General features: G+C 33.6%; 1 protein-coding gene and 1 long non-coding RNA gene across 3 annotated transcripts; both read right to left on the bottom strand.

The window, feature by feature from the left end:
• Positions 1 to 385: 385 nt before the first annotated feature.
• Positions 386 to 7,682, bottom strand: LOC132274057 (inositol-tetrakisphosphate 1-kinase 3-like). Its single transcript, XM_059775207.1, has 10 exons — positions 7,246 to 7,682; positions 4,564 to 4,645; positions 4,282 to 4,314; positions 3,391 to 3,511; positions 3,107 to 3,199; positions 2,051 to 2,170; positions 1,783 to 1,959; positions 1,445 to 1,500; positions 1,229 to 1,313; positions 386 to 968 (listed from the first exon to the last, which is right to left on the bottom strand). The coding sequence occupies exons 1-10, from the start codon at positions 7,422 to 7,424 to the stop codon at positions 871 to 873; spliced, it is 1,044 nt and encodes a 347-aa protein (XP_059631190.1). The 5' UTR covers positions 7,425 to 7,682; the 3' UTR covers positions 386 to 870.
• Positions 7,683 to 15,459: 7,777 nt separating this feature from the next.
• On the bottom strand, positions 15,460 to 18,103 carry LOC132273307 (uncharacterized). 2 transcript variants are annotated; one of them, XR_009470074.1, is made up of 2 exons: positions 17,535 to 18,103; positions 15,460 to 16,222 (listed from the first exon to the last, which is right to left on the bottom strand). It is a non-coding gene; the product is annotated as an uncharacterized LOC132273307 (long non-coding RNA). The 2 variants fall into 2 exon arrangements; XR_009470075.1 differs by having other exon boundaries at positions 15,460 to 16,399.
• Positions 18,104 to 18,116: the final 13 nt, after the last annotated feature.

Genomic DNA, 18,116 nt, shown 5'->3' on the forward strand with positions numbered 1-18,116 from the left:
TTAGTCAACAAAAAATATTTTAACCGAGACGAACAATACCGGTTGTGACACCATATCCCAACGGTTTCAGTTCCCGTATCATTTTCTAGGAACCATTGGAACAATTCTGCCAAAAATAGTACTGAATCAAACGGTGCCGTGTGCATCCCTAGGCATATGTGGAGCACCTCCCTACGGGGGAGCTTACAAAAAATATTAAAGAATAAAATAAATAATAAAGAAATAATAAGAGAAGAAATCCATAGTTAAAACACTTGACCCATTGAAGGAAATGGTTGCCCATCACAACCTGAACACATCAAGTGCCATTCCACCCGGTATATTTTCTAAATTCAACAAGCACAATTATTAAATACAATTATGTTTAAATAAAAAAAGCCAAATCTTTCGATAATAAACCGGTGATAAAGCAGAGCTGAACCTCCAGATTGACATATATTGCACAAGGTGCTTGGCATTAAAGAATGTACAAGTTGTTTACATTTAGCCCACTCCAAGTGAAATGTCTACAGCTTTGGCCTATGTGAATACACCAGCTACTTGCATGACCTAGTTAGAGCACAAAATTGGAAGTTGGCTACAAAAAAAGAAATGAATAAACAAAGAATTCAAAACAAAATGAGGAACCAAAGTTATTAACCAGAACTGTTTACAAAATGGCTGCTTCTGGAGAAGCCATATCCTTCCACCCGACCAGAAATAAGAGACGCTTACACCACACGAACGAGCATCAACAGCCGGTAGGAGTGATAGCAGGAATCACACGATTGTAAAATCAAATGTGCGTGAGATTTTCTTTTTCCTGCACATACTTTGCTGGGGTGATATGACATTTGTAATTTGGTGTGCCAATTTATTCTCTCGCACTCTTCAATAGGTACCAGCAATGCGTTTCTTGTACTTGCTTTGTGCCAGGCCCAACAGGAAGTCTGTAAATATGTGCTCATACTCTGGCATTTTCCCATAACCTGCATTGTATTAAATACCAATCTGAGAACTATAAACGCCTTATGCCTTCAAAGATTTACAACGAAAATCAAGTTTTGGAAAGAAAAAAAAAAAAAAATCCTGTTATAAAGGCTTGCATTCCTCAAGTCCAAGTTTTTAAAAAGATTTTAATCTTTTTCAGGGGGAAAAAAAAAATACAGATAACACGATAAAGTTGGAAAACTAATTAGACCAAAGATAACATCCAATTGCGAGAAAAAAACCAACGATATTCACTTACCAGGGAAATAGTTGATATCAATGACGTAAAATCGGTCTCTGGTCCCATGTTCTCTAATAATATCTAAGTTGAACAGCCGAAGGCCCTACAGGTAGAACATAATGATAATTAGGTAAGTATCAAGAAGACAAATAAAAACATACTATATTCATATAACTCTGGCATTGTTAGAGTGAATACTGCTACAAAATCAGAGGGTAAAGTATCGAAAAATACCAGTCGACGACGAAGTTCCCTGGCAAGTCTTTCGAGTAAAGGTCGTGGAGGAAGCTCTGCAGGTAAAAAGAAATAATTGATAAATCTCAGAGAAGATCTAAAGCCATGACAAGACACAAATTTTAAAAAAACTTAAAGTAGGTAAACATCACTAACTCAATATTGGTTCCTTCACCATGTAGCATAACAAAGAAGCCCTCTAATAAAACCCTAAAGAAGGCAGTGCAGGTGGCATATAGGCTTTAGACCTGGAGACCACTCCCACCAATTGCAAACCCTTCTCACAATAGCATAGATAAAGAAATTCAGTTTTTTTCAGAGGGAATGAATGACCTCACCTGCAACTCTTGGGTCAAGATCTGCATCATCAGCAGATGCTGCAGCGCAAGATACCCTTGGAAATTGAAATACTCCAACACTTTTGGCCAGCTCCCGTTCACAAAAATCAGGCAAAGAGAATCGCCTGACAACCTTAATAGCTTCCCCAATAATATAAACCTTGAAGAGAACACCTCCTAAAATCAACAAATGGGTGCTTCCGTGGTTATTCATTCATTTTTCACAATAATAAAGGTATTAGATAGTACATGAAATAAAGTTGCATACCATGGTTAACGAACTCCTGTAGAACAAGTGGAGGTTCGAGTTTCTTGAGGGAGAATTGATCAAAAGCCAGTGAAAGTTCATGGGACTTGGCACTTCCATCAACAACCAGAGGCTTTGCAACTGGAACAAATAGAAATATCAATTTCAATAATGAAAAAATTGCAAAAAAAAATAAAAATAGAAGCCCCTATATTTTCTACACTGACAATGACCTATGAATCGCGGACACTGACACAGGATAAGGAAACAACATGATATGGATACAGCAATACGACAAATTTCTAAAAACTAGAACACGGATATGGCAAGGAAGCATTAATATATATATTGTAATAATGTATGTATAAAAATTAACAAATATATATGTCTATGTATAATTCAATGCTTTCAATGTTTAGGTATAAAATTAACATAATAATTATTTGCCATGATATATATTGTCACTAATATTTCCTTCAAAAAAGACTATGACAAGCAAGTTGAGAGTTATATTACATGTATTAATATTGGAATAAAAAAGTCACGATTATACTACGATATTATAATTGAAAAGGTTATATTTTAATGTTGAAGGCTAGTTAAATATATGTTGTGAAATATATGAGTAGTACAGGATACATGGTTTTAGTATCTAGAAAGTTGATAAGTTTTAGTATCTAGAAAGTTTTGAATACGTGTTGGGGAAAAATGATTTTTCAAATTTAAATACGTTTAGGAAGTTCTAGACATGTTTCCACGAGTATCCGAAGAGTCGGTATTCGACACATAAATGATACGAATACTTCCCCCTTCTAGATGTATCAGTGCTTCAGACATAAAGACGCTTTATATAGGTTGTCAGTCACCCAAAGCATAATAAACAAAAAGTATAAATAGGGGAACTCGAACAACGTGTTGCTTACATCTAAATCTATAAACAGTAACAACCTTATACTTTGTAATGAAGGGCTAGCAAGGTTGAAGCAAAGCCAGGAACCTATCTCTAGAATGCAATCAGCAAGTTATACTAAGAAGCTCCCAAAAAAAATACACACACACACTCACACATAAACATACCAAGAGGTAGCAATAGCCCAGCTTTGTTAACTGCATCAGGGATAGATGATGGATCTTTTGTAATAACCAATTGCTTTGGAACACAAACTTTGCCTGCACATTTTTTATCATGCCCATTAATTCTGTTCAGAATCACAGAACAACATTGAGAGGCAAACTACTTAAATTGTGACTCTTATCATACATCAACCTCACGTCAAGAATTAAAAGCTCTGTGTGTAAATTTAAAGCAAACATCTATTCTCCACAGACCCTATTCCCGAAGAATATAGTAAAGAAATTACCATAGGGATCAGACAAATTCAGATCAGCAACATCCTGAAGCATGGACTGACGATTGTGTACATGCTGTATTGCATCTGGCGGATCAAGGACTGTGACTTCTGGATGTGTTAGCCTGTAATCCTTCACATATTGGCAGAGGAGGGTAAGAAGGGACAACATTATTGTATGCATATCCTTGTATAAAACATCAAGATTCTGAATCATTTCGATGAAATGTTAAAGTGAAATTTAATCCAGTTAACAGCTAGTAATAATCAAATAAAGGGAACAAAATTAATACACCTGTAGACAAAATGAAGCAAATGAAGAATGTTCCCCGGTTTCACTAATATGATTATCATTTAAAGGACAATGTAATAAAATCTAGGATTCCACTTTTGTCCAAGACAGTTGCCACCAAAATTTAAAACTAGGACCAAAATCATTATATACTACTACTCTCATGCATGTTTACTACTCTAGAATTAAGGGACAAGCATTTTCATTCTACTTAACCAAATCGGGAAAAACAATTAGATCTCTTTTTTATTTAATAAATACGTAGTAGATATTCTACATCAAAAAATAAAGCGTTGAGGTGTTATTGATCTTTACAATTATGGTAATGATTCCACTAGCACTTTAAAATTACATCAATGACATAACTAAGTTATAATGCACACAATTTTCCCCTGCAAAATCTCCACCAATGGACTATCAACATGATATCGTAAATTGCAAGCTAAAATGGAGAAAATGAGGAGGGATACTTCCAAAACTTAGATCAAGAACAGTAGCAAGGACTTTATACCAGGCACACCGGATCTTAAAATAACTAATATCAGGTTAACTTTCCAGTATACTAACAAGAAAATACACTTCAACATATATTGATGTTCAAATGGACCAACCTCAAGAATCTGCCGCCATTCCTTTCCTGTTAACTGCATTAAAAGAATTGACAGGAAAATAAATTTGTGAGGTAGTGATAACCAGGCCATTCATATCTATTAATAGCTTTAACATACAGATGCAGAAGGTGCATGATGATATATTGACTAAATTACCGGAGAACGTACACGTGCATGCGCATGTCATCACATTCACTAGCACGTGTGTTTGCAACTGACACAACACACGAGAGAGAGAGAGAGAGAGAGAGAGAGAGAGAGAGATATGAGAATTCCACTAACCTTGTGCAGAACAATGTCAAAAGGACCTTGATCTGAAAGGGGCCTATGTTGGTCAATAGCAACAAACAATATTCCCTTATTCCTGAAATGCATACAACCATCGATAAAATTAGTTACATAACACGATCAGAATCGAAGAGGAATCCAGTTAAGATATTAATGAAATAAAATGCAAAATAATTATGGCTGTACTAAAGTAGCTGATAAAATTTGACAGGCGCCAATTTCCCTAATGCGTATTTTAAAATCTAGAAAACAAAAACAAAATAAATATAGCCCCATGCTTGGTGGTAGCATCAACATTTCATGAAATGTTGCTATTTCAATTTTCACGCTCATTAATGGCCAATCTTCTATGACAATCCTACTAATTTGAAAGGGGCAAACTGGCAACTCCACTTACAGTAGTAAACTGAGATATGATATATAAAGTATCAATTGGGCCAGCAGGTAGACAGATATCATGGACATTTAAACATAACTAAAGAACAACAACTTTCACATTGAACTAACTTTTGTGATCGTGAAACAACAAAATATTACAATCAACCAATTATGTAATATAAACTAAAATACTCATTTAAGTCACGTCTCAAAGCAGTGGGCATGACACGAACAAGTAATTCAACATTGTGATTAGTAAACACACACTTATTCTAAATTGTACCAACGGGCCAGTGGCCTAGCGGTACTAGGCTCCTACTTCCCAAAGGAAGGTCAAGGGTTCGAGCCTCGGTGGAGGCATGTGTGTGTGAGTACCAACTAAGAAAAAAAAACTTATTCTAAATTGTTAAGAGGGAGGGAAGAGAGGACAGATGGAGCACGCTTCCACTATTTGGTAGAAGAGAGGAAGAGAAGAGGAATGAGGCATCCTTCTGCGCCCACCAATTTTCTTTCATCCAAAAGTGGAGAAAGAGGAAAGAGGAAAATAGAAATTTGTTAGATAAAAATGAAAAGACATTCTTACCCTCATTTAAATGTATTAGTTTATATATATATATATGGGTATATTGATAAAATACCATTGCATCCCTTTCTTCAAAGGAGGGATAAATACCATAAATGACCAAGTTTGACACGACCCGTCAACGAATTTTAACTCAATGCGACATTAGTAGGTTTGGTTAGACCTTAATCATCTTTGTTTATAATTGTGGCACCCCCAATTGACCCGTTTAACTAATAGTGCCGTGTTCGGGTTTGGAGATTCAATCTGTTTAACCCAATTTTACTGTTTAATTAATCTTGCCTTGCCAACATAAACGGAGCAGTGATTCTTTTGAACCTATATAATAGGTATATTTTTAATTAGTCTATGTATAGTGAAACATTGTTTGATTGTGTGATCTATTGAGATAAAATAAAAAGTTTAGTCATTCAATAATTTTTAATTGGATATTTTATTATACTATATTTGCAATTTGTTATTAAGAAAAGTAATTAAATTGTTAAACAAGTCATGTTGTGTTACCTGTTTAATAAATGGGTTAAGTTCATGTTAATGGTGTTTAACCCCTTTCATAAAGGGACCGTGCTCAGTTTTACCCATATAAAAAATACCTTATTTTGACACAACATTAATACTACCTGTAACCCTAAATGATAACTCCCTTCCCTAGGTCTCATCCATCACTCCCCTCTCTAGAATCCATTTTTTCATACCTCCTGCCAAATGGAGTTTAGAATTGCCAGATTAAAGGAACTCAACACATTGATAAGAGAACTATGAATGACAACTAAATGCAAGATAAATAGCACAAAAATAAATTAGACTCGTATGTTAACATACAATTAGTCAAAGCAAATAACCACAGATATTTTAACTAACCAGGGAAAAACCAAAAAGAATAATCACAATCAAGTTTTATCCTACTTGCAAATTGCTTTGATCTACAAAAAAATTTTATATTAAAATCAGAGCATCAGTAGATTCCAGATAAAACAAGGTAATCTACTAGGAGATATAGAAAGCAGCTGAAGGTACAGAATCTTTCAAGACAGCTTGAGTGGAGAATAATTGATTTTGGGTTACTGATAACACTTTGAACTTCAAAGCACTCATTTTCAATGTTTTCTGTTTGGCTACCAAGTCAACAGAGGTCAAAATAATAACACACACGCAAAGAACATCTCTTATAGTTATACCTTTAGGGACTGGAATAATTATTGAGATATTCCAGAATATTCTAATATTTTATTGGAAAAACAGAACTAAAAAGAAAAACCCAGTAATAAAATCTTCAACCCATGAAATGAAGAAATCGAAATTCAAATTAGATTTTAAAAAAAGTGCAGCTGAACTCGCAAACAGCTTACATGGAGTGCGAGTAGAAATCTAATCCACACACAATTCAAACCAAATCTGCAGTTTATGACACTTAATTTATCTTACAAATGATAAACACTTAAGAGTACGCTCCAATTCTCTCAAAGAAATACAAGTGCGTAAAAGTAAAACTTGATTCATATCTACAAACTACCACTAATGATAGACATAATCAAGCCAAAAAAATTATAATTTGACATAAAGATATATGTATGCCTACACACATATACATATACATATATATGAATAAATGTCTGTACGTATAAATATTGGCTGAACAATGAGAGAGTGAAGTACTACACTTTTGTTCAAAATCTCGATTGAATATTGTGGTTGATTAGAAGTGATAAAATTACCTAGCCAAACCTTCAAGCTTGGGCTGCAAGAAGCTCCTAGTCTTCTTGGACGTAAGAGCATAACCAACCACCACAACCTTCACCGGTTGCGGAAACCCTCCGACGACCACCGAACTCTCTCTCTCCACATCCTCCTCCTCATTCTTGTACGGACTTTCTTCCTTCAAACTCATCCCCATATCCAAACAAATATATATCTATAAATCAAAATCTATATTTGTCTATGTGTATATTATATATATAAACGAAACCCTAATTATTCAACCGATTAATTTCTTTTGTTTGTACAAAACCAAAAATGTTTTCAATTCAAAGAGAATCGGAGATTTAGAGACGATAATGGTTTGATAGTTTCTTCGCTGGATTTAGAGAAAATCGGATACACAGCTAAAGGAGAGGACAGTCTGTTACAGATGGGAAAAAGATGAACACATGTGTGTAATGTCTGTGTGTATATATATACTCCGTATTACACACACGCACAGATATATGTGTGTGAATGTGATGTGTGCGCGTGGAGGTTGGGAGTGCTTAGCTGTACACAGTGTTACAATTGATAAAATGGAAAGAAAGCAACGCGTCATCATTGTCGACACCACACACGCCTTAGAGGAAGATACTATTTGACGCGCTTGGGTGACGTGTAAAACATGATGGATTTTTGTTTATAATTTAATATTTTTTTCTTATGCATTTATTATGATGAGTATATTAGGTTCACATAGTCCATGTGTTTTGGACCTTATCTTCTATTGGAATTAAATTAAGAAGAATTGATTTCTTGGTAAGTAAATTAGGAATTTCTTTTTCACTTTATATGTGTTGCCAGGTTGGCAGGGATCATATTAAGCTAATCCCATTACTAGCTTATAAATTATGTTGTATCAATCTAATTGTCCAAAGATTAATGATTGGAAGATCTAATTATCCAATTCAATTTATGTGATTGTGGAGGTGAATTTCATTATATAATGTCATCGTAATATCGTGTAATAGGATACACTATAGGAACTCATGGAAAAATAATAATAAACTTTTGAAACTATAGGGACTCACTTGCTTACTTTTATACCACGTGTTGAAATTGTGCTCACTTGCTCACCTTTTTTTTTTTTTTTTGCAATTTGCCTAGTAAATATTAGTCCAATTTTGTATGTGTCATTTAATTTTTATAAATTGACATATCCCAAATTGACGATAAATTATTTATTACAATCGTTGCAATGATAACGTAGTGCAACGGATTGTTACAAACACTCTACCAAGGTAAAGTAAACATATACTACTAAGTAAAATCAAAAATCAGATATATAGTTTGGTAAAATGTTTGTAGATATCCGTTATATTATGTCATCATTGTAATGATTGTAATAAATAATTTCTCTACATTAACGCAAATGGAGTGATAAAAGTTTGACATATATAGGCTAAAGTAAAAGAAGACTCTGAATTTGACATGTTTATCACATGGTTCTTGCTAATGATGTGCTTTAATTTATTGGATCACCTATGGGATTAGAATGTAAATTAACCTCTCCAATTGAAATCATTCGCGATCCAATGATTGGCACTTTCTTTTTTCTGTATGTGATAAAGCTATTGATCGCATTAGAACCAACAAAAAAAAGTCATTCTTCCACATATCACCATCCCAACTACAAATGCATATCAAACATCAATTCGCATTTTGTGTGTGTCTTGTTTATATTCTGATCATAATGTGAGTCCAATCTAACTAATAACACAAAGCTAGCTCTTTAATTTACTCCGAATCTATTTAATATCACTACCTTTGAATTTGTTGCACAAAATCAATGACTATAATCTAGAAATAGTGTTTCTTATATTTTAAGAAGTGACCAATAAGAATTCAAATCACGGCAAAGACAAATGAATGGTTAAATTTATTCTAAATGAAAAGTATCGTGACAAATAAATAAATATATATACACATACACACACGCACACGAGAGATTATAACCTAGTGATATATATACACTTTCTGAAACATAATTGAGTAAGAATAAATGACTGTGTGACTTTATTGTCAATCAAAAAGTGTTGTGATTGAATATATATATATATATAAACACATGCCTAAGATTTTATACACATACTACCTAAGTTTGTCACTGAGAACATCTATATATACGCATGCCTAAGATTTTATACACGTGCTACCTAAGTTTGTCACTGAGAACATCATATATATATATATATATATTAAGATGGGATTAGGTATTCAATTTGGCTAAATTAGGTTGGGAATCAGTTTGGTAAAATAAGCGAATCAAAATTATGATCTTAAATCTCATGCATCTATGCAGCATTTGTCTTTCTATATGTGATGGAAAATGCTTTTAAAGCTTATGAATTGAGGTGAATTGTTTAACGGAACAAATTTTTTTATTGATAGTCTATATATATCTATTTATTTTACATACATCATGAATCAAAAGTACTCAGTCAAACAATTTTTTTCAACACTTTCGCCTAAGTAGCACTAATCATATGTGATTTAATTAGAAAAAGGTGAAACCAATTGAACAAATTTGAACTGAAATATAAGGGTTTTGTGACTTGGTGATATCTCCTTTGTCTCCCAAATTTGTCGAGGGTTTGAGTTTTTAAATGAGCAAAGTAGAGATATGTGAGTGGTGTGTCTGAATTTCTTGCCATTGACAAAAGAAAAGAAAAAAATTGAACTGAGGCATAGATTTATAATATAGTAAAAAAATAAGTGGTTTTAGTTTTGTACATTTTTTTTTATGACGTGGAAACCTTGTAACTATCCGCCTTTTAGATTTGTAACTACTAGGTAAACTCCTCGGCTACCCACCCTGGCCTTAGAGTACAAATAACATTTTAAGTCAAGAACTTACAAAGTTAAAAAGGAATCGAAACCACACCCAAATACTAAATACAAGCATCAAGCACTTAAAAGACTCTACTCCCACCAATTCTACTACGTTCGATAAGATGATCCTATCTTTTAGGTTATAATTTGCAGAATGTTGTTCTAATTGTCTGTTTCCCTAATACACTTTCTAGGTGCTCATCTTGTAATGCTACAATATACTAATTTTTTTGGCAAACTTATCCAATACTCACTCTCCTTGTCATCATCAACGTCATGATTACGTCATTATCATCATTATTATTATTACTTAAGCAACACATTACATTGTGTTACAACACTATAATACTATTAAATCGAGAATGTATTTAACACATTTATGTCGTTTTATTATCAATTTAAAACTATTACATTAACAATTTAAAGTCTTGCAGTATAAAGTTGTCACTTGTTGTTGCTTCATTAAAGTTGTCACTTGTTCTTGTTTCGTTTCAAATTAGTTGTCTATTTTAAAAAGTCAATAAATTTAATGCCATCTTTCCATAATTATTCTTGTAAATTTTCAAAAATCTTTCAACTTAGTATTATATTTAAAGTTTAAAAGATAATTTAGTAATTTGAAAAGGGAATAGTGCATTAATTGTATGTGTACTGTACAAATAGAACTAATTTTTATATAATTTGATATCATGGCTTCCATATTGCAACTGGTAAGTGTACATTTCAATTACCAAGATGATCATTGAGTATTTTTGAACTATACTTCAGCTTAGTAGACCATGAGCTACTCTCTACGAATTTTATTACTGGGATTTTTTTTTTTTTTTTTTGTTTGGTATAGCACTGAACACTGAAAAAACCGCATTTGATAAAAATTGTTTTGTTTGGCACAATGTTGAAACGTTTCTTGATAGTGGTCAAATATCAAAACACCAATTTGGTATTTTTGTATGTTTTCGAACTGTAACATTTGGTACTGTAGCAATAGACAGTAAATATATTTAAAAAAAAAAAAAACTCTTAAATGATATTTTTAAACTAACCACTATATTTTTCAAATTTGCAACACTTTTATACCATATTATGTTTTTATATTTTTGCTTTAAAAAATCTTTAAACTAATGGATGTTACCGAACATATTTCTAATTACTGTTCAAAACACTTTACAATACCAAACAAGCCCACGTCTCTTATATTTTATAGGCTGTTGAAAAAAATACACTGAGAGTGACATGAGCACCTACCATGAATTATAGGCAGCCTTGTGGAGTGTTAGGCCAATTTGGACAAAGGGGTACTATATTCTCACTCCAAGTAAAACCACACATAGTGACCCAAGAAGCAAAGACAACTTGACTATCACCAATTTGGCAGAGACTAAAGAGGCCAAATTGAGGTGGGCTGCCACAAAGTGGAGACAATTCTCCAACTTAGAAGGGGCAAGAAAAACATGCAAATGATAGTGATGGGTCCGTGAATTTGATCTCTCAGTGGAGATTACTGCTGCTCTCCAGCTTCCAGGCTTGATCATGATGTATTTCTTCTTTTCAATCTCAGAAATTTTTGTCGCTGCTTCGCAAAATTATTAGTGGAAAGAAAAATCTGCAAAGAGAAAGTTTCTTCGTTATAATTTGAAAACGGAGGTAAGGCTACGTATATCTGACTCGTCTCATACCTTGCAATGACGGGAGCTTGTGCATTTAGCTTCTTCTTCTTCCAGGCTTGATCATGATGTGTTTCTTCTTTGAACCTCGGAAATTTTTCTCACTCGCATCGCAAAATTATTAGTTGAAAGAAAAACCTACAAAAGTAAAGTTATTTCATTATAATTTGAAAATGAAGGTAAGGCTACGTACCCCTTACTCTTCTCAGACCTTACAATGACGGGAGCCTGTGCATTTAGCTTCTTCTTTTTTTTCTATGTGTTTCTTCTTTTTAACCTCAAAGTATTTCTCACTCGCATAAAGTACGTGTGCAAAATTATTAATTGAACGAAAAACCTACAACGGTAAAATTGTTCTATTGTAATCTGAAAGCAAAGGAAACGCTATATATATTTGACTCTTCTTAGACCTTGTAATGACGGGAGCTCCTACACTGAGCTAGCTTCTTTTCTTTCTATTTTTTATTGAATTCAAATCATCTTATGTGTTACAGAATTTTTCTCACTGGCATTCGGGACACATGCAAAGTTATTAGTTAGAGAGAAAAACATGCAAAGGTAAAGTTGTTTCATTGTAATTTGAAAGAGAGTAAAGACAAGACTACGTACATCAGACTCTTCTCAAAACTTACAGTGCAATGACGAGAGCTTGTGCACTGAGTAGCCTGAACTAGCTTCTTCTTCATTTTTTTAAAATCAAAACATCTTTATGTGTTAGGAGTTGAGAATGTGAAAAGGAAAATGGAATATAACATCTCTTTCCACTGTCAAATTATATATTTGCTTCTTAGATGCAAGAGAATTTAAACTCTTCTTAGATGCAAGAGAATTTAAACTCTTCTAAGAGATTTCTTGATAAAACAAAACAAAACAAAACAAAACCAAAAAAAAAAAAAGAGCAAAATAATAAAATTATAATGTTTGGCAAGGGAAGTAATTTTCTCAAGAAATTATTAAATGATTCTGAATAACATGATTTTTAATCATTCACAAATTCGACACGCAAGCAAAAAATTAAATAAAATGAATACATTTACTTGCATGTCGAGTTGTGACTCGCCGGACCATTATAAAAATTTCTCATTTTTCCTTCTTTTTCTAGGATTATTAATATTGTTGTCAATTTTGTATCATTAATTTCACACTATATATGATCACTCACTATTAAGCAACTAGAAATGAGGAGTTGTAGAAGCAAGTGTGAAATATGCATGACACAAAGTGACATCTTATGACTAAAGAACTTTATTTCTTTATTTCTTTTTCCTTTTTTTACTTTTTCAAATGTTGATGCATTATTGTTTTGTGCACCATATATGCAAATGATGAACTGCATGAAAATTGAAATGATAGGATGATATTCCACTATACTTGTTTGAACTTTGAACCTAATTACATTTGCTTTTCATCCACACAATATAGGATAGTGGATCCACCAGATATTATTTGCATAAACAGTCAAAAATATCATAATATATCTAGGTGTTCAATACTTGGCTCTATTAGGGTCATCAGAACCTCCTATTTGATTGGAAATATATATTATGTATATTCAAATGAGAAGGAAATTAACATATGATATATATATATATATATACACACACACCAATTTCAGGAATGCATTTGGACTAATAGATTCTTGGATTAGAGGGACTGATTATTTAATTTATTTGTCACTTGATCATGGGGTATGCAGTAGAATTTGGAACATTTGACTTTGAGGAGTTCCAATAAATTAAAAGATTTGAGGGAATATTTGAAAACATCTGACTTTTTTGTATTCCTATTATTTGGCATGCAATTTGGAAGTAACATGTGTTGAATATGCAATTTGAAAACTTGTGTTGAATATGCATTTAAGAAAATAGCATCAAGTGCGAAAGAAAAAGAAATTTCTAAAGATGGAGTAAAATCCAGCATGGTGTATCAATGCATCAATGGATTTTTTTATCTTTTATTTTCTGACAATGAACTCCTGGAATGTTTTTAGAGAGACTTGAATCTTCTATTGACCTTAAAATCGGCTTGCTAAAGCCAATTCAGAAATTGTATAATGAGGGCGTGCAAGGAAATAAATATAGAAGTACTAACGGTTCTAAGAATAGAAAGGGATGAGAAATAGATATAGAAGTCGATAGAGAGAAGGAGATTGAGAGGTAGAGAAAGAAGAAATATCAAGATTACTATACCGAGAAAGTAGAATTAGAGAGGGAGAGCTTAAGAAAGCAATAACATTAAAATAAAGATTTTAAGGATGTTGGACTCTTGCAATTAATACTTCTATAATTATTTATAGAAATCATCAAGAGTCCTAAAATGAATAACTTCCTAAAGCTAGCTACTGGATTACAATTGATTACCAAATTGAATAACAATTATAGAAATCATAAAGAGTCCTAAAATGAAAATATAGCTACTGGATTACAATTGATTTCCAAATTTATTCAATGTATAAGCTTTTTTCTACACAAATTCATGTAGTTGAAAAATATGATGATATATCTTCTCCTTTATCTCCCACAAGATAACGATAATTAAGGATAATAACACTTCTAATTGATCCAAAACTCTTATTTCCTCCCCATAATAAATCCTTAATTATACCTTCCAATTATCCCTTCATAACCCAAATCCCACGTAATTTAACACCTTCTGAATGCGCCACTTACACGGTGCAACGGGTGCATCCAACTGTTCATTATCGAATTGTGTAATACACGTATAGGCACATGTATTACACGAACGGTCTGAATGCGCTCGTCACACGGCGCAACGGACACATCCAACTGTTAATTATTGACATGTGTAATACACGCGTAGGTACACGTATTACACGAACTGTCCGAATGCGCCCGTTATATGGTGTAATAGGTGCATCCAATCATTCATTATCAACACATGTAATACACGCACAGGCACATGTATTATACGAACGGTTCGAAGTGCTCGTTACACAGTACAATGGACACATTCAACCGTTCATTATCGGCATGTGTAATACACGCATAAATAGATATATTAAACGAACAATCCGAATGCACAATGAAATTTCTTTCAAAACACAACCCAACTGGTGGTCCAAGGAGACTTTTTCACCAGAAGTTAAATACGTCATCACTGTCGCAATAAAGGAATGTAATGGGGTGTCTTAATTCTTTCAATTTTTTTTACATCCCATGTCACACTCTACTGAAGGTCTACTGAAGGGTAATTCGAAATTAGACCTGAAAAGGACCAGTTGTCAACTACTACACATAAGTTAGTGTAAGCCAATTTTGTCAAAATATAACCAACTTGTACGAGTCATTCACTTAACCATCAATCATAATACCATATAAAATTATAATTATTATTTTTTTAATTTAAATTATTAAGAATCAAATATTGCCAAGTTGAACTCGTTTTCCACCACCATTTTAAAAGTGTTTGATGCTTGGAATCTGTTGTTTTCGGTTTAAAATTAACCAGAGATGCACAGTTTTTTAGTCATAGATTATGTCGAGAATATTGCACTTGAGCCATATATGTATGGACACAATAGGAAATTGTAAGTACAATGAATCAATATCTTAAAGAATAACTTTGATTTGTTCCTAATAAGTAGTGGCCTCAAAAATTGAACTCTCTAAAACTAGTTGCAAGCCCGTGTGTGTGTGTGTGAGAGAGAGAGAGATTGTGTGTGTGTGAGAGAGAGAGAGAGATTGTGTGTGTGTGTGTGTGTGTGTGTGAGAGAGAGAGAGAGAGAGAGAGAGAGAGAGAGAGAGACGGTTGTCTCTATTTCATGGCCCAAAGCATCTGGGACCATATATTGAATAGTGTGTTGATGAAATCTTTGGGGATTTCATTGACTTCGATTTGAGGAAAACATAATGAAAGGGAAGGATCAAACAAGGACCTCCATGTGCTTTAGATATTATGTGGGAATATGTTAAATGTGTATATTCTCATCTTCAACAAGACAACAACCTTTCTCAATTGTATATAATATATATATGCAAAACCAAAAGAAAATGAAGATATCTAAAATACAATTGTTTGTAGAGACCATATGAAAAACAAATATAAATTCATCCACTTTGGGCCTGGCCCAGGTCCAAATACTCTCTAGTGGCACTTCGGCCCGAGGGTCATCTAGATCACTTTAAATGGCCAGACAAATGCAACATACAATTTAACGACCATTCAACGTATTATATCGAGACCTGTCACTGTAACACCATAAAACCAAGAATGCTCTCACATTTCCATTATTGTTGTGTTATCGATTTAATATTGTTGCGTGTATATTGTTAATTTAAAAGCATTAAAGGGATCCGGACTCAAAGCTACACAGTAGAGTATCCTGGTTCCACGATAGAGAGTTATTAATTAGTGAGATTTTTTTTTCTTAACCGCAAAATCAAACCTTTATTTCGTTCATTCAAACAGCCACCATATTGCCAGCTCCGGGAGTCCACTGCACAGTTGAAGCCAATGATTTAGCAAATCATAGATCCTAGAGGTTGAGTGCTTCAACTACTAATACAAAATTACTACAGATCAATCATATTCTAAAGGCAAACCGTATCTACGTCAACATTACACTCGACAGAAATTTTGTAGGAAACTTCTGTTTATATCACATGAGAACCAACTGCATAGAAGGAAAAACGGAACGAGGCAAGGAGTACACAAATGATTATAAAGAAGTAACAATATTAAGATCGGACGATCAAATTTTCTAAATCTTGTTTTCCAATTTTGGAAGCAATGAGTAAGACAAACATCGTATGGAAAATACTGAAGATTTCAGAATTCACTCGAAGGAAACTTGGCTACTTGTTAATTTTGATGCAATCATGATGCCAACAGTCACACACACACTTCTAAGGAAACAAAATTCTGTTGTTATGTGTGTGAATAAGAGATTTTGTTTCAGATGCCATACAGGAATTTCTGGAGAAATTTAATTGAAGCATTCTTCTTTAAACGATAGAGGATGTTGAACCTAAAATACACCATCATCGGAAGACTGACCATATACCACACAAGTTAATGCTTTGTGGTATGTCATAAAGAAATGTTAGCGAAATTGAAATTTAGAACTACCATGTAAGTCATGTAAGCAAGATCACTTTGTGTAGACTTAGTTGCTGGTGAGAACCTTTGGGGTCATGATTCATGAAGAAAATTAAAAGCAGCAGCATGGCTTCCACTTCACCGATTAAAGAAAGAAACACAAAGCTTGTTTTGTTCCAATGGGAATATTAAAGGAAGAGACAACAGTGGAATTTCAGACATTTATATACTCAACAGATATTTATAATTAGACAACCTCGATTAAATTGCTGCAAACTATTGAAAGATCGTTGTTCATTGAATTTAGCCTCATGTTCTTTTAATAGGGCCTTATTTTACTCTCTCCTATGTAAGCTCCCCTTTTCCTCCAAATTCTATTTTTTATTTTACCTTATGAATTTTTTCATCCCTCACACATGTTTTCTCACTGTATTGTGAGTACTGATTTCAAATGATTTGGAAGTCGTTTACTCTTTTGAATATGGTAGTTTTTGCTTGATTTGTCTTTAAAACGTCGTCAATCCAGCAATGTGAATTATGCAGCATGCTACTGATATTATAAAAAGGTTAAGGCTCTAGTATGCTATTTAAGTTAGTGTTTCGGGCATTACATAACAACCCATGACGTGCGTACATTTATATCCCACAAGAAACAGGAAACATAAGACTTTATACACACAAACTGAGTATGCGGAGAGAGGTGTTTATACCTTACTGTTCATACACTGCAGTGTTTTGTCAAGTTACTTCTGTCCATGAGCAAGCAAGGCACCTCCACATATTGATCTGTATGCACATCTTGAAGAAGAAGAAGAATTAATATCACAAACATTAGGTAAACTAAGAAACAAGATCCTCACACAGCCAAGACTCTCCCAAATCGAGCAGTTGCTTGTTCCCCATCACTTCCTTCTCGCTTTCTGTATATGAAATTAGCAATGTAAATAGAATCAATGATCTTTTTTATACCGTGTTTATTAGAAATTTTCTGGACTTCTGGTTGTTTGCCTGTCCAATAGACATGGAAAGGGCGAGTCGCTAAAAGTTTCACACTTGCAAATCATGATTCAAGTTTTCAACGAGAAGAAAATTTCAATCAATTGCATATCTATCCATTCACTACTATAATCACAGAGTGTAGCTTCACTTGATGAATCTATAGCATCAATCCTAAATGCACGCTGAGAAACTGAGCTCGAGTAGAGTATGCTACCTGACATAGTCACTGCATTCCCAACATGTACGTTTTCCTTTGTGTTTCTCCCCGCACAGAACACCCCCCCACCCCCCCC

The sequence above is a fragment of the Cornus florida genome, unplaced genomic scaffold, assembly GCF_030987335.1.
Source record: "Cornus florida cultivar Cherokee Brave unplaced genomic scaffold, ASM3098733v1 CherokeeBrave_3.0.0_Hap2_Chr09, whole genome shotgun sequence".
NCBI lineage: Eukaryota > Viridiplantae > Streptophyta > Magnoliopsida > Cornales > Cornaceae > Cornus > Cornus florida.